We start from the raw sequence: 24,438 nt of genomic DNA on the forward strand, positions 1-24,438 counted from the left end.
TCAGTTTCTTCTTGCATTGACCATCATCACTCTCCCGTACTCGATGAAGGCAACCGGATATCAATTCTAAACTGTTCCACTGTGCCCAATATGACCTGCTGACATTTCTTCTCTGTTTGGTCTTACGTTTCGTTCGAGCCCTTGCATAACATGTGACAGATCTGTATCTTCTAGCTGACACTTTCTTAGTTGTTACTTGTCCCATTCATCCGTACACGTTATAGTCATTAGCCGGACATCTATAATGTCTTCTTTAGCCTCGGCCTTTGAACAGTGCTTGTATTCCAAACTTCATGGTCTTCGTGACATTGTATCAGCATTTCCATGGGTACTACCTTTTCGATGCTCAATGGAAAAGTCTTAGCTTTGTAGTCGCTCGATCCACCGTGCCAATTGTCCTTCCGGATTACGGAACTGAGCCATTTCAACGCTGCGTGATCTTTCCTGACGCGGAATCGCTGGCCGTATAGGTATTTGTGAGAATGTTTAATGCACTCTACCAATGCTAACAGCTCTCTGCCTGTAACGCAATAGTTCCTCTCTGGTTTTCCAATCGAACGGCTGTAATATGCAACTACCTTCTCCTGTCCATCGACCAGTTGTGATAAAACACCTCCTATAGCATATCCACTCGCATCTGTATCTAGAATAAATGTTGCTCCTGGAATCGGATATGCTAACATTGGGGCAGTGCACAAACGCTCCTTCAATGTTTGGAAAGCCACTTCTTCTACGATGGAAAAATTTGGTACAAATCGGCGGTAATATGTGCACAGCCCAAGGAAACTTCTCAATTCATGTAGGTTCTGTGGTCTTGGCCTATGCTTTACAGCATCTATCTTTTCGTTTGCAGTGCAGATGCCCTCTGTCTTTACCTTGTGACCCAAATAATTTACTTCCTTTTTAAACAGCGCACACTTTTTGGGACTTAGTTTCAGACCAGCGCCAGCTATTCTCTGGAAAACTTCCTCCAAGTTCTTAAGATGTTCATCAAATTTCTTGCCCAATACGATGATGTCGTTCAGGTACACCAAGCATGTTTTCCAATGTAGTCCTTTCAGTACCTGGTCCATGAGTCTCTCAAAAGTAGCTGGTGCATTACAAAGTCCAAAAGGCATCACTGTTAATTGCCAAAGACCATCACCGACACTGAAGGCTGTTATCTCTTTATCTTCCTCCTTCACCTCAACTTTCCAGAAGCCGTTTTTCAAGTCCAGTGTGGAAAACCATTTCGTACCAGATAGCGAGTCCAGAGTGTCGTCAATGGGTAGCTATCGTTTTTCGTAACGTCATTCAACTTCCGCTAGTCCACGCAAAACCACATTTTTCCATTCTTCTTCTTTACAAGTACTGCCGGTGAGCTCCATGGACTAGCTGATGGTTCGATGACGCCGCTGTCGCTCATTTCTAGTATGATTTGACTCACAACTTCCCGCTTCGCCAGTGGAACACTACGTGGAGTTTGGCGGATCGGCCTCGCATCTCCAGTGTCAATTTGATGTTTCACAACGTTGGTGCGGCCTGGTTTGGAACCATCCTGGTCAAATATGTTCGCGTACTTTAGGAGCAGTTGTTTTGCCTTACTCTGATAGGCTTCCTCTAGCCCCTGCGTCCATGCCGTGATGTCAATTGAAAGATCAGTATACTAGATGAAACGTGTTCCTGGAGCTGTTCACAGTTAATAACTACTTCAGCCTCTTGGCATCTTCCCAAAATAGCTCCTTTGGTCAGTTTGAGTGGTGAGATGAACTCATTGAGTACTCTTACCGGAATACGTCCATCTTGTTTTGTCATAGCCGCGGTTTTCCTACAAGTATGTTCAGTGCTGATTTGTTTGCTGCTTTGACAACCCACAATTGGTTTGTCCCACAATCTCCATCAACCTTTGCCCAGATTACTGCTTCGGATTTTTGTGGTATTTGCTGACTCTCTTCCACCAGCACTCGTTTACTGCTGTAGCCTTTCTCGTAGCCGAAATTAAGTGGTACATCCATGTTCTTATATCGCATCGTCTTGCTTTGAATGTCGATCTTGAATCCCTGGTCGATTAAGAAGTCCACTTCAATTAGGATTTCATCAACAATCTCTGCCACTATAAAATTGTGTACTACCGTGACGTTCCCAATTGCGACTTCACATGCTACTTCTCCTAGAACCGTGCTGTCTTCTCCAGTAGCTGTACGCAATCTTGCTCCATGCAATGGTCTTATCTCCTTATTGACTTAATCCGCTCGAGTTATGGAATGAAATGCACCCGTATCTACAGTCAGTAAACGTTCCTTTCCATCCACATAACCTCCGACAGTAAGATTGTTTGACCTTCTTCCAATTTGCGAGATAGAGATTATGGGGCATTCAATTGCGGGAGCCAGCTGTCGCCCCTTGCGGCTGACTCGCTTTAGTTTAACGATTGGGTGGACTTTGAGATTTGCCCATCTCATCATGAATTTTATGAACTATTTTATAAATATTGGAAAACATTTGCGCATTTAATTTATTTTTAACCGATCTTAATTCTTCCCAAAAGCTGCATATATTTAAAATCTTGAATTTTTTAAGGCTCTAATGCTCTGTTAAAGCTCTAAATTCAGAATTAATTTTCTATATTATATCAAATGCAGATTTCAGAAACAAGTCCACAACTAAAGGCACAATACTATTTGTTTCACCACTTAAAATACTTTCTGGTGAAAGCTTTGCAGCACACAACAAAGTTTTATCACTCAAATTTACTTTCTTTAATAAAGTACTACAAAATTCTATATAAAATTGTTTAGGACAGCTCTTAAATATGTTTACGTCATCTTTTTACAAAAGGTTGTTTGATAGAATAATATCCACATTAACACCGCAGTAAACTTCATCTGTGGTTAAGTGATTTCCGTCTGAATCAATATTTAACATCCAAATAGGACTGGAGTCTAAATAAGATTTTTTTATAAAATTCTAATTTGGTAATAAGTAACTGTATGCGAATATCTTCAGACTGCATTTCTATATTCACATTATTTATTTCATTTAAAATATAAGAAGGAAATGTAAAATATACTTCATAAATAGGACTTTGAAAAATTTTAGATATATGATTGATATTTTGATTACTGCTTTTATTTTCAAATACGTAAAGATTAAAACAATACGAGTACTTGACGGCACCCCATTGCTCAAGAATTTTATCTATTACTGCTTGTCTAGGGGCTGTGGGGGCGTACTTTAGTGTAATATGCATTTATGTACCGAAATGTTCTTGAAAACTCTGAAGACTGCCCTCGTAAGGGGGCTGTTACAAAAATGATAGTTTACGTCTTTTAAAAATTTATTAATTTTGTTGGGAAATACATCACAAGCGGCCATTGAAGCTAAATTTAAAATGTGACAAACACATCCATTAACATGTAGATTTGGAACACTCCGCTTTTTGCTCCCATCATAACCGAGCAGTTGTCGGAAGTGAAACCAATCATTTTTTCATTTTCATTTCATTTTTATTGAGCATTTTTCTTATACCTATCTATTTACATATGTAGCAAAGTTACAATAGCAAAATAAAAATAAAAAAGTTTAACATTATGAAGTATAAATTAACGAATGCATAATATGTGTATGAGACCGTGTAGATATAAGAAAAAGGTAAGACATTTTTTATGTTAAGCTTAACATAGTGACAAATGTCATATCTATCAAAAATATTGAAACATTAGTGCAATGGGGTGACTGCTAAATATAGAAATGAAGTTATAATTTTTTTGAAACCTACATATGATTTTTAGCCTAATTACAAGATCCTACTATTGGAAAAGCTAAAAGTAAGTAAAAGAAAAAATAATGGTGTAGGTATGTATATAAAATAAAGTAAAGAAAGTTACTACTATTATTAGCTTTTAGTCTCTGTTAATAAGCTGTTTATTGAATAGGTCGTAGCAAAACTTCGATTTCATTATGTGAGAAACTCAGAAGAAAGGATTTCACACATTTTGTAAATTGTAGAATATTCCTCATGGCCCGAATTTCGGAGGGTAGTATGTTGAAGAGTTTCCTGGATACAATTGTATAAAACTTTGTTGAGCGTGTGGTTCTGGAAGGAGGAACAATAACTGTAGGATGAAAGTTTATACTAAGGTTATAATTTTCCGACCTCATACTCTGCAGATAACCACACCTAATGAAAAAGATTTTTAAAACTTTAAAATAATAAAGTTCCATTTTTCAAATGGTATTGAATGGTCTTTCAAAAACTTAATAGTGACATTAAAAAGACCCACCGTGCTACTATCGGTCAAAGGTATCAAATCTAAAAATCCATCAATACACTTTTTATCAAAAAGCTGTCTATTTTTTGATATATATATTAGTCGTTTCATCTATTATTAGAGATATATGCAATTATGGATTTATAATTTTCTGGCCCTGTTATTTAAGTTATTATTTTCTGTGCTTTAATTCTATTGATAAAAATTTGTTCACAATTTTAGTATCAGTTATGGTCTTTTTCATAAGCATATTCAAATGATTTAATTGCAAATGGTTAATTGTGCTCGGCAACAAAACAACTTAATTATATATTTTATCCAAAAATTTTAAATTTCTTTGTACATTCAGAGCTGATTTGCAAATGACTTGAAGTGTAGTGCCATATTTTACAAAAATGTACCAAATATGTCAATGTAGTACTAAAAAGCCAACCTAATATAAACGCACGCAAGTGATTTTCTGTCAAAAATGTCTCATGTACATACAACTTGTATGAGAGCAACCCAAATTGAATTTGCTGCGTGAAAACCTAACTCGATTTCCAATTTTTGTTCTGCGTGACATTTAGATTTGACGTTTGCACACATGCTTTACATTGTCGCAACGCATGCTTATTTGGGTTAGTGCAAAAAACGCCGGTTGTTTGCGTGCGCTAAAAAAACGCAGTGCGGTTTTATTAGGTTGGCTTGTAACGTACTTTCGCGAAGCGAAATGTACCAAAAAAAGTACAAATGTACCATGATTATCATCACTGGTGTCGACAGATGAGTAATAATATAAAGCCGTAGTTACCCACGAACGTACGTACAAAAAACGTGTCAGCTGACACGACCTATCTTATGAATATGCAATGTAGACGAAAACTCACCGACATGCAACGCCCGTACGTACGTAGCCCGGAACGTAGAAATCAAAACAATTTTGATTTTTTCCGTAAGAACGTGTCAGCTGATTGTTCTCTCACTAGACAGAGTTGCCTAGTAAACTTTTGTTCGCTAATTTTTGTCCGTTTGCAGTTTTATGCAAAAACACCTAAATGTAATCTATTTATATTTATTTAATATTAATTCCAGCCTTTTACAACGTCAAAAATTAAAATGGAAAAATTTGATGTTTCCATAAGCATGCATGCAAACTGGTCAATGGCAACAGTGCTTTGCTGTAAACAATACACACACAAATATTTTATGTACATGTACACAGACGCACACATTGATTCCTACGGGCTTGAGGGTTCATTCAAACGTGTCTCGTACGACAAACGTCCGTACGTACGACACACGTTGGTGCATACTTGCAGTTTTATACTATGGCCCCTATTATTTATGAGCAATTTTCGATCTTCGCTGGCTATCGAACATCGAAAATCGAATTTGAAATTGGTATTTTAACATCTAATCTCTATCGAAATTTTCGTTGTGTATCTAATTTTGAAGCGAATAGAAATTTGTTGTCGACGCTGTATAGAGTTAGAAGAAAATTGTTTGGAGCGTAAGTTGTTTGTGTTTATCTTCTACTTTTTTGCTACTTAATAGTAATTTCAAACTATTTGTATTAATGGTATATATTGTAGGATGCTTTATTTTTATTAAAATTAAAATCTACACAAAAATGATTTAAAAGATATATTCATGATGAAAAATTTAATTATAATGAAATTTTTTGAAAATAGAAAAATCAATATTGAAAATTTAAATATGGTAAAACATATTAAAATTACAAAGTTAAAAAAAAACATTATAACAAATTTGAATAAAAATAATTGAGTCCATATAATTTAAGAATCCCACATATAGGTACAAGGTCGTGAATACAAAACAACTGCTTGGAAGACTGGTTTCAAAAATTGGACAAAATCCGTTTATAAAAGGAACTTGCAGAAAGGATCAGGTGGGAAAAATCTCGAGTGCATTCTCGTACCCGATGCTCAGTTGAGACAATCCTTAGCGCAAAATCTGAGAATTGTTGCCAATTTCAGAAAGATTGGAATAGACTTGGCTCTTGCGCATTGCTGCAGCCATTCATCTTTACTGGATAGCAAATCCATGAACGCTTCTATAGTCATTACGAAGTTAAGTTTTTAACACATGTAACAACATGTTTAGAAAGTTACAACGTTTAGAAAGCTACAATTACGCGTTGAAATTCATTTCAGCGTTTTATACTTCTGGCTGGTTGCAGTACTTGAGCTTTTTTCTTCATAATAAATAATTTCGCTTTTATTTTATTTGACATATGATGGGAATGTGCTTTTCTGAACCGGTTGAATTTATCGAATTATCGAACAATGACGTTAGTCTTGATCGAAAAGTGTCATAATACCGAATGAAAATTCTTTCGAGCAGCGCCATTGTGAATCAAACTAAGTGTGATATCTTATCTGTCAACTGCCTGACAGGATGTTCAATAGGGTTTTTTTTTTATTACGCGAGCTCGAAAAAAACGCTCCAACTAGCTAAACAGTTTCATTATGGCAAAACCATACAGATGGTTACTTTTTTTAGCTGCTTTGACATTTCTACTTCTAGCGCACTTGACACTCAACCAGAGAATTACAAAAACAAAATACATGAAATGCGTCTGTTTGTTTGTATGTATGTCACCCTGCCGCCACGCTGTTATTTTATTTTTGTTTAATTGCACAGTCGTATGTTCATTTCATTCGCTCGTTCACAATAGTGCCCTATTTTTGAATATGCATCAATCAGGTCGACAATTACCTAAGCGGTTTCAGTTGAAATAGCTTATAGGACCCATACATGACACAAAAACCATGCGCAAATATAAAACGACGATATTTGTGCAAATGAAAGTTTTGACGTACACGGCTCAAAAACACTGCGCAATATTCATTTTTAAAGTAGCGCAACAAATGAAACATGTATTTTAATTGTATAAAAAAGGCACTAATTGTATAAAAAATCACTATTTTCCACAGTGCTGGTAATTCACGCGCACAGAAGCGTTTATTTTCCATTGTATTTATAAAATGTATATTTTAATTGCAAGACCAGCTCAACTCATTGCAGCACTGCGCAATATTCATTTTTCAACTAGCGCAACAAATGAAACATGTGTTCTAATTGTATAAGAAATTATTATTTATTATTGAATTTATGAGAATTCCTGTTACAAGCTAGAGATGGTCCTTGCGCCTTCGATATTAACATTTTTAAGCAATAATTACTGATGTTATATTATCAGGAACCACAGGTAAACTGTGTAAGATTCACCACACACGAAGAAAAAAGCATGTGCAATATTTGTAAACATGCGTAAATATCAAAATCGTTTTGATTTTAGCGCAGTTCTCTGCGCAAATAGCGCAACCAGTGCACACACCGGGCAAATCCTTGTGCAAATTGGTAATTGGCACAAGGATACTTGAGCCGTGTAATTGGCGTATTAGCCAACTCAACTCGATTACTTTTTATTGTTGCTTTCCATGCAATTCGGTAAGCTAGCTAGTGTTTTACTTGTAACAGTTTTCAACGAAATACAGCTATTATTGCTACTTTTTAGCGTTTTGACAGGGTATTCAATATGGCGGTGTATAGGGCCGTCCATTGTGAATTCATACAAGTGGCGAATGTTTGATATAAACATTCACAATAGTAAACAGCCTCGATCACCTGTTTAAGCGCTGTTCGATTACTTAAATTAATTGCTCAATAACCTTTTTCGAACTTTTTTGTAGACTACTGGTATATTGCATTATTTACATATTTTAAAATGTTCGCTTAACTGGCTGCTCACATTTAATCTATTAACAAGATTTTAGAAATGAATAATTATAGGGGACTCATGTAACCGTATAAATGCCTTATAAAGTGTGTAAACGTATAAATTTATCTAGTGCGTAAACGAGCTGTCAAATTTTGTATGAAAGATCATTTACACAATTTGTATAAATTTACGCGCACATTTCATTGTGTAAACGCGATAAACTCGAAGGAATGCAACCTTGCAGACATTACAGCGGCCATTTTCATCAGAAATCTCCAACATCAACAAGTAAAGGCGTTTTAGTTTTGATTTTTCACTTAATCTTGGTATTTTTTAATTTGTATAACAATCAAAAAAATTTTGTTTGGCAATAATACAGCTGATAAATAATCAAGTTTATCAAGAGTATTGCTAGGTGCGTTCATATAACCGCGTGTGTAAATGGATATAATTTTACACCTTATTAGTTTATATGCTTTCATGAGTCCCCCTAATATGTAGTATGATTTTCTGTAGACACTTAAAAGAAAGGCTGATTTGAAACACAAATGGGCAAGTCATGGAGGTTCAATTTAATAACCGCGAGCAAAAAACAAACCTTTCTACCATTATCTGGCCATTTGCGACAGCCGTTCTCCCTGTCAGCTATTATTTGACAGGTAGGTATGGCAATGGGGGAATAGAAAGATTTTTCACTTGTATGAATTCACAATGGGGCCGCCTATCTTCAGCGGGTGATAGAAAGAGATACAGAATGAGATAGCGATACATGCCAACCTTATATAAACGCACGCAAGTCATTATCTGTCAAAAATGTCTCATGCACATACAACTTGTATGAGAGCAACCCAAATTGAATTTGCTGCGTGAAAACCTAACTCGATTTCTAATTGTTGTTCTGGGTGACATATAGATTTGACGTTTGCACACATGCTTTACATTGTCGCAACGCATCTTATTTGGGTTAGGGCAAAAAATGCTGGTTGTTTGCGTGCGCTAAAAAAACGCAGTGCGGTATGATGATAGTCAATTACAAATCAGGTGATCCAATCACTTTGGAATTTTGACGTCTATGCGTAAAGGGCGAATTAATGGTGACTTATAACCATAAAGCCATAACCAGATAAAAAAGCTGATCGAACCTGCCTTAAGGAAATCAATGTAAAGCGCCAAATACACGACACGAATTCGCCCAAATTGCAGTACAAAGTCAAAAGTCGATTTCGAATACACATCACTTATGCCTAAAGCCGGGCCACGTATTTGTCAAGCAGCAATAAAATTGACATTCCAACTAATTCATCTACGGCACATACTTTCATATACTAGTAATAATTACGGGGCAATAAACCATTTAGCAATTATAAATACTACATTTAACTCATTGCAGATTAAAATTGAAATGGATACAATGCAACGTTACATTTCACCAGTAAATCCAGCAGTATTTCCGCATTTAGCCACTGTGCTGTTGATAATTGGCACATTCTTTACAGCCTGGTTCTTCGTGTTTGTGGTGTCACGCCCACAAAACTCAAAGGACCATACTCTATTTAAGGAACTCTCAATCAGTTTATGCGCATCAATATTTCTTGGATTCGGAGTAGTTTTTCTTATGTTGTCAGTGGGAATATATGTATAAATAGAAAATAGGTTTTAGACTTACCGCTATACTATGGATTCCTAAAATGGGAACGCATTGTATTTGAAGACTTTTGGTTTGATGTGAACGTCGATTTCTTTCTATGTAAGCTTATGCATTTCTTTTATTATACAAACGTAATTAAACGGTTTGGTGAAAAAAGTTAAAATGTGTATTTATAATTAATAAGTAAAAACATTTAATTCGGTAATATTAGCTATACATACATAAATTTTTTATAGCTTCCACAAATTCACAAAAAAAAAAATTCTTTGCTGTTTTATATCATTTTTTTACTTCGTTTAAACCTTTTAAGTTTTTTTTGCATAGAATATGTAAAAATTAATAATTGTATATGTAGTTCATCGAATAACCATAAATTCCAATATATCGTTTTATGTTCAGTTCGCCCTCTTGTAAAATTTTATTCATGCCACTAATGTTTTGATTTAACCAATTAGTTCTCACTCCTTTGAACTGTTTTTTTTTTTTTTAATATGTATTTATCCAGCAAGACCAGCTTTTTGTCTACATTTTTGCATTAAAGCACGTAGCATAAATTGCTTACGTGATAGTTGACGTACATGCTTCAAGAAAGTTTCCAAATCAATGACACCACATCGTAAGGCCTCACCCAAATAGTAAATTGCATCCTCAAGTGCTGCTTCTTCAGCATAAGCATTGAGTAACCTGTTTGGAATGGGAGGTTAAGTAGGAATATTATGTTATAAATATTAATTGAAATATGCAACCATTGGAGGCTGTTTTGAGGCGGGTGATATGATGCCAACTAAAGAGTGGAAGAGCATTTGGTTGTACCATATGAAGCTGCCTTAAAATTTGTTTAAAATGTAATTTTATACAAAGTCAAGTATAGTTCGAACCAAAGAATGTTTACATGTCAATAATGCCCGTTTTTAGTGCCAGTTTTAACTCCAGTTAAGGTTGACTAGAGTTTAGCCATGCCACTTTGTTCGATATCAAAGAATTTTGCTGCTCATCTCAGCTTAAGCGGGCGAAGTGGCAACTTTAAATGTAGTTCGAAAAAGGATTGACAATAATCCTCCCTCAATGGAACCAATATTAATAAATGATCAAAATTAGTTCTCACTCTAACTCAACTTGTGTCATTTATATCTAGCATTAATCGCCCCCTAAATTGTTTAGGAAATTTATTTTTAAATGATTGTAAAGAAGAATTTCGATATTTCACAACTCTTATTCTAAGCCAGCATCATGGTACCTCGAAAAATGCTCAATAACAAGGTTATGAATACATACTGCCTGTAGAGTGGTGCTGTTGTAGTCACAGCTTCATCCGGATCTATGCCATCGGATTTCTCTAAAGTTTCTAAACTTTTTTCAAGCTCTTGTTCTTTATCACGTAAAATGTTAATATTCTTTTGAAGCTCAACCTAAAAGTGATAAACGTAATTTACATAAAAACGGCGGTTACATATACTAAATCAACAACTCACTTCCTCTCTATTAAGGCGCGCAATAACATTGTCGATTTTACTGGTACCCTCTACCAATTCCTGCTTGGTACGATTAAGCGTTTCTATTTCAGCTTGGTATTGATTTACTTTTTCTTGTAGACGACGTCTAAGCTTATCTTCTACAGCGCTTATGAGCGAGGCTTTAATATGTTCCTCAGTGATGGTACCCGTAGAGCTGGGTGTTGAAGGGTTCTATTGAACAAAAAATGTTAATGAATTAACTTCTTCCACATTTTGCCTTCAAATTCCAATGCTACTTACGTATCCCGCATTATAGCCAGGAACTTGTGGAAAGTTCATATATGATGGATAACTGCTTCCACCTACATTTGAATTAGCTGAAGGATACGGTGGATAGGGTCCGAAATTACTGGTTGGTGGAAATGGTGGAAAAGTTCCGCCACCGGTAGCATTAGCTGTGGGATAAGGTGGATATCCGCCGCCACCAGATGTAGAAAACGCTACATAATATAGTTGATAAAATGCGTTTTTTTGTATATCAATTGATACCTACCTGGATAAGGATTGGGTGGTTGATCTTTCGGTTTTGAAAATACTGGTGGATGATCACCAAATGTTAATATCATTACTTGTATGAGGGAGAGTAAATCGGATGTGTGCTGAAAGAAGAGAAATGAGATAAGAGCATAGATAAGCAAAACAAATCCCGAGGTATTGGGTTGACGATGCACTAGTAAAGTGATTGAATAGCAGATTGCTGTTGTGGCCGTTGGATTAATAGTTAAGTAAAGTAAAACCTACCCTAGCACCATCCAAGGCCGGCAAAGTACTCCTCTATTGGTAACCTTTAGATAGTCATTTTGTAGATTCTACCATAACAAGTTTATACAGAAGAGGTAATCTTTCAACATCTAATTTGGAATTCGTTTACAACTTTTGCCATTAATGTTATAGCAGAAAAAAAAAAAAACTCGAAGGTTCAGGGCTCCAAGTAGCGGTCACAGGCAGACCCCTGGCCTTTCGAATACTCGGGTCTGTTGATTTTTGTAGCCTCTTTCGATAGGCATGCCTTCCAGTGGGAAGAATTTTAGGTAAAAATAGCGAACTTTTCAAGGTTCGATTCGAGCTCAAGGCCAGAACAATAATTTTTTTCTAATGATAATTATTGTTGTTTTTTAATTTTTCTAAATTTGAAAAATTGTAATTTGTTTTTGGAATAGTAAGTAGAAAATTTTTCAGACAACCTGCCATAGCTGCGCAGATAGATCCATTTCGAAGGGTGCTAAGCCTTCATCATCAGTACGCTTTAGGCATGCTGCGCTAACCATTTAGCTATACAGCGGTGGTTTGTTTGACTGGCAAATTTGCTACTTCTATTCCTTTTTACCAACTATATTTATTCAGTGTTGCGCCATCTGGTGCAAATCACTGATAATGCTGGATTTTTGTTTATTGTCAATTACTTTGTTTGACATTCCCAAGTGCTCATGGTTTATTAACTTTTGTTTGTACTCTTATAATAATCAATGTTGTGGTAACTAAATGTTTTTACTCACCGGTTGCCAGTCATGAAGATAAGGCAAATAGATTTTTCCATTATGATCGACATACATGGAAACTTTAATTTGCATTGTCGGTGTTGGCTTAACAAAGCACATTGGTGCGTTTTGTGGATGTGTGTCCATTAGCCATATGCAAATGGGAATGTAGTAAGTGTTATCTGAAAAGTAAAAATATTATATATAATTCATAAACAAAAAGAAAGTCTCACATACTTTTGTAGACAACAGGTATGGTTCCAGACAAATTGAAAAGGTCCTTCGTGCTGCCATCATTGAAAACTAAGAAAAGGAATAATGATTATGAAATAAATGCATAACAATAGTGAATATATAGTTTACAAATATACATATATAAGAATGCATACACATATCCATATTCACATATGTACAGGAAGGTTAGTATTTGGGTTAAGACCAACACCCGCTCTTAACTTACCAAATTTTTGCAAATTGTATGCCAACGACCGATACGAGGTAATTACGTCAATGACATCTTTCTTTGTGGCGTTTATGTTTTTATACTGCAAATAAACGCAGTTTCGTCTATTATTTATTCATATATTGCATGTGGTAAATAGTAATTTATGATCTTGAGATAGTACACTCACCCTAGAGAGAAGCTTAGAAATCTGTGCCTCTTCTGCAGCGGGCATCATTTTTCAACTGTGTTTAATCTAAGTTTCTGGCAAGTTTTTCTTTAAAATATTTGTGACTAATATTAAGGGATAATAACAACAAAGAGTATCCCCTGCTGAAATATTTCTTTTGTTCACCTTTGACGTTTATTCCAATCACACTTTGTCATCATTCACAATGATTCCAATGATTGATTGAATCCTGGTGATGTGAGTCGAAAAGCGATAGATTTGTGGGCAGTAGTTTTGTAATCGTTTTATGAATGGGAATTTCCATAATGTCTACTACCACATATCACAAAAGAAGATTGCGCATTTACGAGTTCAACATTCCTTCGTTCTGCGCATCTACGTCACACTTGACTGCTTGAGCGAATGAAAGAAAGAGAGAAAAAAAGAAGAGTTAGAGGAAAGTGAAGTAAAAATTGCCCATAAAATACAGCTGATCATTAACGGCTCAAGCACTACGAGGGTTATTCCGTTTTCCGATAACTACTGTCTATTTGTGGGTATCTCTTAAACCAATCCAATGTTGTTGTAATATTTGGAATCCAATTGTAGATTAACCAACAATTGGATATAAAGATCAATCATTAACCACCCTACAAGAATACTGACTATCATCTGATTGTCAGCAATGTCAACCTAACGATCAGCGCTTCATACAAACTTTCTATCACAAACTTAAGGGGACTTGCGCAAATGTGATGTAAACAATTGCGTACGTGTGAGTTTTTGTCTCCTTCTTATACACCAACTTGGCCTACTGATTAAGTATGTAGCCGTACTGCTCACTCTCATTCCTTTTCCTGGATCAGTGCTGGCACTCTAACTATCAAAAAGTGTCATAAATGATAGTTTACTGTAGATATCAGGTTTGACTGTTATACTATCATAAATGACCATTGTTATATTCCGCCAAAAATGAAACAATGCTTTTTGCTTTTTATTTACTTTATTTCATTTCGTTTTTAATTTTGTACGTGATAAAAGCATACGTGTTTCTTATTTGTTTAAAATAAATAGTTTTATAAGAATTCGAGTTCAGAATGTCCAATTTAAATCCAGAAAATAACAAAACAACAGAAGAGCGCTTTCCTCATGCGGAAACACATTTAAAAATGAATCACCACTAACCACTAATAGGGGGACTCATGTAACCGTATAAATGCCTTATAAAGTGTGTAAACGTATAAATTTATCTAGTGCGTAAACGAACTGTCAAATTTTGTATGAAAAATCATTTACACAATTTGTGTAAATTTACGCGCACATTTCATTGTGTAAACGCGGTAAACTCAAAGGAATGCAAGCTTGCAGACATTACAGCAGGCATTTTCATCAGAAATCTCCAACATCAGCAAGTCATTTACTAGAATATCTTAGTAAAGACGTTTTGGTTTTGATTTTTTACTTAATCTTGGCATTTTTTAATTTATATAACAATCAAAAAATTTTTGTTTGGCAATAATACAGCTGATAAACAATCAAGTTTATCAAGAGTATTTCTAGGTGCGTTCATATAACAGCGTGTGTAAATGGATATAATTTTACACCTTATAAGTTTATATGCTTTCATGAGTCCCCCTATTATTTTTCGCGTATCAATTTTTTGAGTGCGCCCCACACATTCCGACAGCTTTTGGTATTTTTTAATATTATTTTCGATTTTTTTTTTCTTTTAGCAGGGAGCTTTGAAATGCTCTCTTTTTAATTTTTTAAACTTATTTTTTATATGGTTTTCGTCGGTTGAAAATGGCGGAATTTAAAAAATAACAAAACAACCGTGATAATCATTTGATTGTCATATGACAGTCAGTAGTGACAACATGATTAAATCGGATAAACTGTTCTCGCATACATAAAATTCCGTTGAGAATTATGTATCTGTCTCACATGCATAATGGTATCTGCTGTATGTTCTTTTGTTCTGTACCAGGTGTCCGAAGCTTTCCTAGTTTGAGTCCTTTTTCATGATTATAGGCTGTCGTTGGGTACATGCGGACATGCGTGAGCGAACAAAGGAACATACATAAATTTGAGTGTCAATGTTTACGTCATCGCAGGATCAGCATTGTCAATTACAAGTGTGAGTGTTTAGTAAAACTATCAGCGTTTCTTGTAGGGCACCAAAGCAAAAATTGGAATTTTACACCCTATTATGAATTTTCATACGATAGACGATAAACGCTTCCTACCGTATCGTAAAAAATCAGCTTTCATATTGCGATTTCCACACGCCCGATAGATGTACTATTGTGAATGACAGCAGAGTTTTGTTTACAAATTTTTGTGAATCTATACGAAACAGATAGCAAAACAAAACGTAAATACTAACAATTCATTTGTCTTGTACGTAAAAGTGGCAAAAGTTTTTAAAAGCTGTTATAATAAAATGTTTTATGCAACCTCTGTTAAGCTGGAGACATTGGTGCTTTATCGACAACCGTATCGGTAACCTTTTAACAGCTGATTCGACCAACCTTATGAGAATCAATGCAAAAACAGTTTAATAAACAAAATTGATGACAGAGTATGTCTTAACAGAAATAGAAGGCAGTTTGCGCGCCCGTAAAAATAGGCCATCCATCCCAAATATTTTGAAGGTTTGTGCCCATGGTAAATTTTACCAAGTAGCGCAACTAACAGCTGATCGGTGAAAATTCGCACATTCACACGCACAGTTCTCGACTCAATTTCAAAACAAAACTTTAGATTATTTAATTCAAATTTTAAAGTGAGATAATCCTTACAAATTTATGTATACAGAATATATATGGCGTTTTTGTTGTTATTAAAACAATAGTTTTATTTATATTAAAGCCTTTATCATTTTTTTTTTTTAACTTTGAAAAATCTCCGAACACCATTCCTTCATTATATGACATTCGACTGCCTAGTCCACTGCCTTCCACTCTATTCGCAACATAACCTCTACTTAAGCTGCCAAACTATATAGTAAACAATGTTTGTGCCACTTTAAGGCTTCTTGCCCAGGGTATTGCAACAGAGTGTTGGGAATGAGGCTGTAGTTGGATTATTTTGGATTATGTAATAATTGTATATTTACTTTTATTTAAATAGTTCCGAACGTATCGTGGAAAATTTTATCAGCGATAGCTAGCGTAGAAAATTGAACAGCGTATGCGATAGTTAGCGTATGGCAATACCACGATAAACGATAAACGCTAACGATCGAGTTTCACACGCTAGAATTTATTTCATAATACGGTAGAACAGATTGCAAGCGTTTATCGTGTATCGTACGAGTTCATAATAGGGGTGTTACTTTTGAACCAAGCCGGACTAAGGCCTAGTTTACATATAACGAGATTACCGGATATTATCTATTGACGATTTATTGTAGATTAGGGCATGTGCAAATATGGTACGAACTTGTTTTTTACACTATATAGCCAACTATCGGTAGAATAACACACAATTAAAAAAAAAAAAAAAAAACAATTTGATTCAACGTTTTAACATGAACGCTTTAAATGCAACGAGATATTCCCTGTATCCACAACCACTGTCAACAAAACCGATTATTTTGCATATCCCTTGATCGAAGCAAGTTTTAAATTTTTTTAGAATACATAGTTTTACACTGGTAAATTTAATCATAATTTGATTGAAGGTTCCATCATTAACGGCTCATGTGCTACGAGGGCTAATCGGTTTTCTGATAACTACTGTCTATTTGTACATATCTCTTGAGCCAAGCAAATTACAAAGTTTTTGTTTTCACAATATATAAGTACCTACTTTTAGATTAATCCACAATTAGATCTATAGTTCCAATATTAAATTTTCGAAGCAAAAATGGGAGTTATCGGTACACAAATTACCCAGCACGTAAATTGCCCTATATCTCTTAAAACAAAAACAACACTTTCTAAACTTTTTATTGCATTATATAGCTACCAAGCTGTAGATTAATCTACGATGTTATTTAAAGTTCCATCGTTATCCCTTCAAGGCAAAAGTAAGAATTTATCGGTACACAAATAACCCATCACCTAAATTGTCCTATATCGGTTAAATCAAGAAAGATTTTCTAAACTTTTTTTGCATTATACAGCCACCTAACTGGAGATTAAGAACCAATTTGATTCAACGTTAAGTCATAATGGTACACGCGCCATGTGAGATGACGGGGCATCGACTACTTTCGAAAAAAACCGGTATAACTCTCGAAACAAGAGAAATTAAAAAATTTTGTTTTTGAAATACATAAGAATCTACTAATACACAATATGACCCAAGCTTCCATCACTAACAGTTCAAGCGCTACGACGATTAATCGATTTTCCGATGTCCCTTTGTTTATATCTCTGAAACCAAGGCAAATGACAAGGTTTTTGTGTCCCCCAGCGGGTTAGGGGTGTCAGAATATACCCGCGGTAGGTATGTCTGTCGTAAGAGACGACTAAAATACCAGATTCAAGGGGTTATGTAGCGCAACCATTTCAGGTTGCCAACGCAATATACAGCTTCTCCAAACCTAATTGTCAACCTCACCTATCCGTGGCGAATACTGTTTCATTAACAGCCGAGTTTCTGGCGACCCCGAACTCCTTATGGATGTAGGGGGTGGGAGGGTGGGATGGCCAAGAGGGCCGCATGTGGTCATAACAAATCGTTCCCGAGATGGATCTGCATCCGGTAAAGGACCATCCATATCGCTAACACTCCCTAAGGCCTTCGGTTCGATTATGTTTAGGAGACCCATCTAGCGGCAACTAGCTACAGAACATGTAGCGAAAAGCGGAGACACAAACCTCTGTTGTGTGTCTCGTGTATAACCTATAGCTGAATCGGTTGCGGTGAATAGTGGACACACACCATTTGTAAAGGTGATACATAGAATTAGTGTAGATGTGAAACATAATTGACACATATTTTAGTTGCATCTGAGTATAATGCCTATTGAAATTTTTTTTTATTTATTTAATTTTATGCGCAGCAATTTCAGAAGAGTAGATAAAGATAAAGTTTAAGCGTAAACGTATATAGATGTAAAAAAAACACAGCTTATATATAGGTAATAACTTGAAGATTTATTTACAATTTGATTCATGGTCCCATCACTAGCGGTCCGTGAGGCGTTAGGGCAATTAAGGTGCTGGGTCATTGGCGTAACTATAACTCGCATTTTCGTCTTGAATGGTTAATGGAGGAACTTTTATCAAGCAGTGGATTAATTTATAAGTAGATACCTGTATATTGAAAAAACATAAACTTTGTCACTTGGCTTGGTTTTAAAGATATACTCAAAGGGACAGTGGCGGCCACCGTGGTGTGATGGTAGCGTGCTCCGCCTATCACACCGTACGCCCTGGGTTCAACTCCCGGGCAAAGCAACATCAAAATTTTAGAAATAAGATTTTTCAATTAGAAGAAAATTTTTCTAAGCGGGGTCGCCCCTCGGCAGTGTTTGGCAAGCACTCCGGGTGTATTTCTGCCATGAAAAGCTCTCAGTGAAAACTCATCTGCTTTGCAGATGCCGTTCGGAGTCGGCATAAAACATGTAGGTCCCGTCCGGCCAATTTGTAGGGAAAATCAAGAGGAGCACGACGCAAATTGGAAGAGAAGCTCGGCCTTAGATCTCTTCGGAGGTTATCGCGCCTTACATTTATTTTTTTTTTACACAAAGGGACAGTAGTTATCAAAAACCGATTAACCCTTGTAGCGGTTGAACCGCCCTGCAAAAATTGTTGGATTACGTGTTCCATTTTCTTCATGTTGGAGTACTCTAACAATACTCCTTTGCAATGCGTTTGCGGACCACCATCAGCCGATCATTGCTCGTTTTTTAACGACAGTGATCACCATTGTTTACTATATAGTTTGGCAGCTTAAGTAGAGGTTATGTTGCGAATAGAGTGGAAGGCAGTGGACTAGGCAGTCGAATGTCATATAATGAAAGAATGGTGTTCGGAGTTTTTTCAAAGTTAAACAAAAAAAATGATAAAAGCTTTAATATAAATAAAACTATTGTTTTAATATCAACAAACACGCCATATATATTCTGTATACATAAATTTGTAAGGATTATCTCACTTTAAAAGTTGAATTAAATAATCTAAAGTTTTTTTTTGAAACTGAGTCGAGAACTGTGCATGTGAATGTGCGAATTTTCACCGATCAGCTGTTAGTTGCGCTACTTGGTAAAATTTACAATGGTGATCACGACACGATGACGATCGAACAGAGTTGCCAAAAGTAAAATATTGCATGCAAATAACTAATAATAAAATTTTACTTTGGCAACTCTGATAAAGTGCAACAGCGCACTGGTTTTATGTGTCAGAACCTCTTAAGTTTTTAAAACAACATTAAGGTGCGTCCACACCAGTAACCAAACGTGTTACAAACAGTTCTATAACCAGTGTTATGTAACTTGTTAGGAATTCAACTGAAAAATGTTGTATAACACGATGTTGTGTAACTTTTTTTCTGTTTTTATAGCAGGTTACATGTTACCCAGAGGTTGTCGGTAAGGATCAAAGGAATTAGATAACTTGGTTGTATAACAAGTTGCAATTGTTTTAAAACAATTGTTATACAACTTTGCTATTTCGTTACCGGTGTGGACGTACCTTTCTTTAGTCTATTATAATTTGACTTAAATAGGATACCATTCAATGGCAGAGCACACGTTGCACCTCAATATTCATGAATGCGATTTAGCGGTATATGAAATATGGCAAGAATCTATTTACTTCCTGCTAATGAAAGACAGGTTTCGTCTACACATTTTTACTCCTCCCCATACCATTTTTATCAGCTAGATCCATCTCTTCGATTCTCATGACCACGAGAAGTTCCGTAGGCGAATGCATCAGCTTCTTAGCAAAATATGCGCAGACGAGTGCATGTCCGATGATTGGAATCTAAGTGTTCTTTGCCCAGTCCACAATAAGGGGGATACTGCAAACTGCACCAACTATCGTGGAATCAGCCTTCTTAATATCGCTTTATATTAGTTTCTTTATTCACGCAAATGCTAAATAACATAAGAATATTCGTAGTATAAAATATAAAAGTTGTATTGTCCCTCTTCATTTCATACGTTTCGTTTGCGCCTGAAAAAAACCCCTATCCTCGCTTAGATAATGCTTAGGAGACCAATCTAGCGGCTGTGGTTAAACAACTAGCTACAGCAACAACTAGCAAGCGGAGACACAACCCTCTGTTGTATTTCTGTGTATAACATATAGCTGAATCAGTTGTGATCAATAGTGGACGCGCCTAGAATACATAGAATTAGTGCAGAGGGTAAAACATAGACACATATTTTAGTTACATCTGAGTATAATGCGTATTGAAATTTAGTAGTACTAATTTTATGCGTAGCAATTTCAGAGGTGTATTTAAAGTTTGTCGCTTAGCAGTCCATATAAAGTTTAAGCGTAAACGTATATAGATGAGAAAAAAACACAGCTATTATTGACTAAAACTTTGTCATTCGCAGGGATTCACCTTAACGTTAAGCTAATCGTTTATCAAAAAATTTCCACCGTTTCCGTTGAAACACTTCGAAATATTATCGATAAAGAAATTATCAAGATAAATTGTATCTCGTTTTTAACCGAAACGAAAAGCTTTCGTTAACGTTAAAAACGTTAACAAAAACGTGATACTTTATGTTTGAATTGTGCTGGCAATGCTATAGCCATGGTGAAGCCGTAAGGTGGTAACGACGAGTGGACATACACACAAACTCCATGTAATTTGTTGTGTAATTCGTTGGTGGTAATGTCAAAAATACTCTGAGAAATGTTCGTACTGTCAAAATTCATGAGAAAAGTTTCAATCAGCTCGGCTAATGCTTTCACCTTTAATGACTCCGCCATCAATCAGCTTTGCCAGCATAGTTTGAAATTAATAATCAACATAAACGATTTGATTTCGTTTTGATATGGCAGAAAACGAAACAAAATCATTTCGTTAATTTGACGTTCTTAACGTTAATAAACGAAACGAAAAGACTTTGTTTCGATTATTAACGTTAATTATCGTAACGAAATGATATCGGTTCGTTGGTTAAGCATGCGTGGTCATTCGGCTTGGTTCAAAACATCATGTGTGTTATATTTGACGGATCATAGATTGTGAGGACCAAATATAACACCACCGTGGTGTGATGGTAGCGTGCTCCGCCTATCACACCGTATGCCTGGGTTCAACTCCCGGGCAAAGCAACATCAAAATTTTAGAAATAAGATTTTTCAATTAGAAGAAAATTTTTCTAAGCGGGGTCGCCCCTCGGCAGTGTCTGGCAAGCGCTCCGATTGTATTTCTGCCATGAAAAGCTCTCAGTGAAAACTCATCTGCCTTGCAGATGCCGTTCGGAGTCGGCATAAAACATGTAGGTCCCGTCCGGCCAATTTGTAGGGAAAAATCAAGAGGAGCACGACGCAAATTGGAAGAGAAGCTCGGCCTTAGATCTCTTCGGAGGTTATCGCGCCTTACATTTATTTTTTTATTTTAATTTGGCCCACACAAAACGACCCCACATCATATTCGATACAGCACTAACACAACAGCCAGTCACAAAAGGCTATAGCAACAGACCAACCAACAAGTTTAATACAGCATACATCATATTCGATACAACACTAACACAACAGCCAGCCACAAAAGGCTATAGCAACAGACCAACCAACAAGTTCAATACAGCATACATCATATTCGATACAACACTAACACAACAGCCAGTCACAAAAGGCTATAGCAACAGACCAACCAACAAGTTCAATACAGCATTGACACAACAGCAGTCACAAAAGGCTATAGCAGCAGACCAACCAACAAGTCTCAGCAACACAACGGGCAAGCACAATACTTTAATGCCAACACAACAAACTAACAAATCTCAGCAACGCAACGAGCGTTCGCAACATCGAACAGCAACCATGGCAACGCAACCATTTGAGCCAGCAATACCAAACAAAGCAATAAAAGGAGCAACACAGCAGGACGTTAGTTAGTTAGCACGGAGCTGTGGCCGTGACCAGAGCTACTTGCGGAGCGTCCCTTGAAGTTGTCGGTTCTACCATGCGGACAGGTCGTTTCACAGGAGTAAGTCGTGGCCTCAAGTGGTGAATGTGTCGGTTACACCACCAAACACCGCTTGAGACTTCGCCAGCAACGGCACTACCACAGTAACGCGCACCCGCGTACAGGCAGCGTCCGCCCGCCTGCGCCGACAGTGACAGTGCCACAAACACTGCTACGCAAGCACATACGTTGGCCGCAGCAACACTACGCAAACATACAACGCTAGCCGCAACAGCACCATAGCTAATATATACGCTGGCCGCAACAGCACCATAGCTAATACACTACGTTGGCTCCAGTACTGCGCCGATCTACTACGCTGACCACGACAGCGCCCCGATAATATACTGCGTTGACACAGCAAAGTTACGCAAACCTACTACTTCAACTGTACCAGAGTTACCCTCGTGCCGAAGCACGGAGCTGTGGTCGTGACCAGAGCTACTTGTGGAGCGTCCCTTGAAGTTGTCGGTTCTACCATGCGGACAGGTCGCTTCACAGGAGTGAGTCGTGGCCCCAAGTGGTGAATGTGTCGGTTATACCACCAAACACCGCTTGAGACCTCGTGAGCAACGGCACCACCACAGTGACGCGCCCCGCGAGCAGGTGACATTCGCCAGCCAAACTACCACGCTGGTCACAATCGCAAACATACTACGTTGGCCATAGCATTACGCCAATCCACTACCCCGGCCACAATCGCACACACACTACGTCGGCCACAGCATTACGTCAGCCACTACGCTGACCGCAACCGCACCACGCTAACGTATTACGTGGACCACATCACTACGCAAACATACGATGCGGGCCACAACAGCGCTACGCAAGCACATTACGTTGGTCACAGCCCCACGATGGCCACAACAGCACTACGCACACATACTACGGTGACCACAGCAGAGTCACGCAAATACACGACGTCAACCACACTAGGGTTGCGTACATACACGCCAACGCAAGGAGTCACCGAAACACGTTTTACACGCACTCAGGCAACGACCAGCCAGGCGTCCTAACGGGACACGAGTACCGTTGGCCCACCACGAAGTATAGAGCAAGCATACAGTGAAACGAAAACAACAAATATTTCTTCTTTTGATTACATAGAATTTTTCATTTTAATTATAGTGTACATACATATATAGAATTAGAGATAGAAGGTGAATTTATATCAAAGCGATTTGCACAGTGTCCCAAATCTACAAATCTATTGTAAGCGAACCTTGGACACGGCGAGTATACCCCTAGCACTTATTGAAGAAGCGCCGGGACGGAAAAAAGCTTCGTTACAATTGGCGCCCGAGCAGGGACCTTGCAAATCGTTACCGCGTCAGAAGGAACATTCCTGACGAGAAACCTAACCACAAAATGGTCGACCAGATCGATACCACGTGGTTAGACACAATTTCAAAGGAGCAGCTGATATCCATCACACAGGAATTGGGTATTGAGCAGACAGGTACCACCCGAGAAATCCGAAAGCGCATAGCAGCACTGGCCTCAAAGGCAAATACGAACTCGGAAATGCACGAAAAATTTGTATCCCTACAAGCCACCTACAAGGAAACTACGCACATGAGGGACGTAAGTGAGGTTAAGACACCGACTCCGTCGAACGGAGGAGGCACACCGAAGGTCGCCGTTACAACAGTAGAACAAACTCAATTCGCGTTTCCTCCCAGGAATACAGTACCCACACAACAGTAGTTACCATCAGGAATAGCGGTACCACCCAGCGGTACATCTCAGGCACCTCCCAGGAGTACAGTACCCACACAACAGCACGTACCATCAGAAATTTCGGCATCATCAACCGGCACATCTCAACCCACGCAACCGTACTTACCAGCGGGAATGACGGCACCAGCCATGAACCATACATGCCAGGTAACTCAAGCACCGACCGTGGTGTTCACGCCCATCATCGACCAGGTAAGAAAGTGGTCCGTAAAGTATGAAGGTGGACGGGACCCGTTAGCGTTCATCGAACGGTTAGAGGAGTTAGCCGAAGTATACGCGCTAAACGTGGACCTCCTGCCAAAAACCATGCCCGAGCTACTAGGGGGCGCCGCGCTACAATGGTACCGCAATAA

The 24,438-nt window shown here is 37.4% G+C and overlaps 3 protein-coding genes and 1 long non-coding RNA gene across 4 annotated transcripts in view; 1 reads left to right on the forward strand and 3 right to left on the reverse strand.

Moving 5' to 3' along the window:
* The first annotated feature begins 9,149 nt into the window (after positions 1 to 9,149).
* On the forward strand, positions 9,150 to 9,788 carry kud (oligosaccharyltransferase subunit 5 kud). The gene is made up of 2 exons (XM_067787119.1): positions 9,150 to 9,305; positions 9,368 to 9,788. The coding sequence occupies exon 2, from the start codon at positions 9,380 to 9,382 to the stop codon at positions 9,617 to 9,619; it is 240 nt and encodes a 79-aa protein (XP_067643220.1). The 5' UTR covers positions 9,150 to 9,305; positions 9,368 to 9,379; the 3' UTR covers positions 9,620 to 9,788.
* A 99-nt stretch (positions 9,789 to 9,887) lies between these two features.
* Positions 9,888 to 13,438, reverse strand: TSG101 (tumor susceptibility gene 101). Its single transcript, XM_067787118.1, has 9 exons — positions 13,250 to 13,438; positions 13,078 to 13,162; positions 12,855 to 12,920; positions 12,636 to 12,799; positions 11,633 to 11,738; positions 11,380 to 11,579; positions 11,098 to 11,310; positions 10,901 to 11,034; positions 9,888 to 10,309 (listed from the first exon to the last, which is right to left on the reverse strand). Exons 1-9 carry the CDS (start codon positions 13,295 to 13,297, stop codon positions 10,123 to 10,125), a joined length of 1,203 nt encoding a protein of 400 aa, XP_067643219.1. The 5' UTR covers positions 13,298 to 13,438; the 3' UTR covers positions 9,888 to 10,122.
* A 47-nt stretch (positions 13,439 to 13,485) lies between these two features.
* Ptp61F (Protein tyrosine phosphatase 61F) overlaps positions 13,486 to 24,438 on the reverse strand; it is a 118,971-nt gene continuing 108,018 nt past the window's right edge. Inside the window, exon 8 of the mRNA XM_067787116.1 lies at positions 13,486 to 13,639. Coding sequence (XP_067643217.1) covers positions 13,630 to 13,639 — 10 coding nt within the window. The 3' untranslated portion in view covers positions 13,486 to 13,629. The remainder of the gene's footprint in view (positions 13,640 to 24,438) is intronic.
* On the reverse strand, positions 14,213 to 16,476 carry LOC137254094 (uncharacterized). The gene is made up of 2 exons (XR_010953976.1): positions 16,347 to 16,476; positions 14,213 to 15,574 (listed from the first exon to the last, which is right to left on the reverse strand). It is a non-coding gene; the product is annotated as an uncharacterized lncRNA (long non-coding RNA).

The sequence above is a fragment of the Eurosta solidaginis genome, chromosome 5, assembly GCF_040869045.1.
Source record: "Eurosta solidaginis isolate ZX-2024a chromosome 5, ASM4086904v1, whole genome shotgun sequence".
In the NCBI taxonomy this organism is placed as follows: Eukaryota; Metazoa; Arthropoda; class Insecta; order Diptera; family Tephritidae; genus Eurosta; species Eurosta solidaginis.

Coding starts and splice junctions, on each gene's coding strand:
- TSG101 (XM_067787118.1), bottom strand. CDS start 13,297: ATGATGCCCGCTGCAGAAGAGGCACAGATTTCTAAGCTTCTCTCTAGG. Junction 13,163..13,249: donor TTTCTAAGCTTCTCTCTAGG/GTGAGTGTACTA, acceptor GTTTATTTGCAG/TATAAAAACATAAACGCCAC. Junction 12,800..12,854: donor CATACCTGTTGTCTACAAAA/GTATGTGAGACT, acceptor TTTACTTTTCAG/ATAACACTTACTACATTCCC.
- kud (XM_067787119.1), top strand. CDS start 9,380: ATGGATACAATGCAACGTTACATTTCACCAGTAAATCCAGCAGTATTT.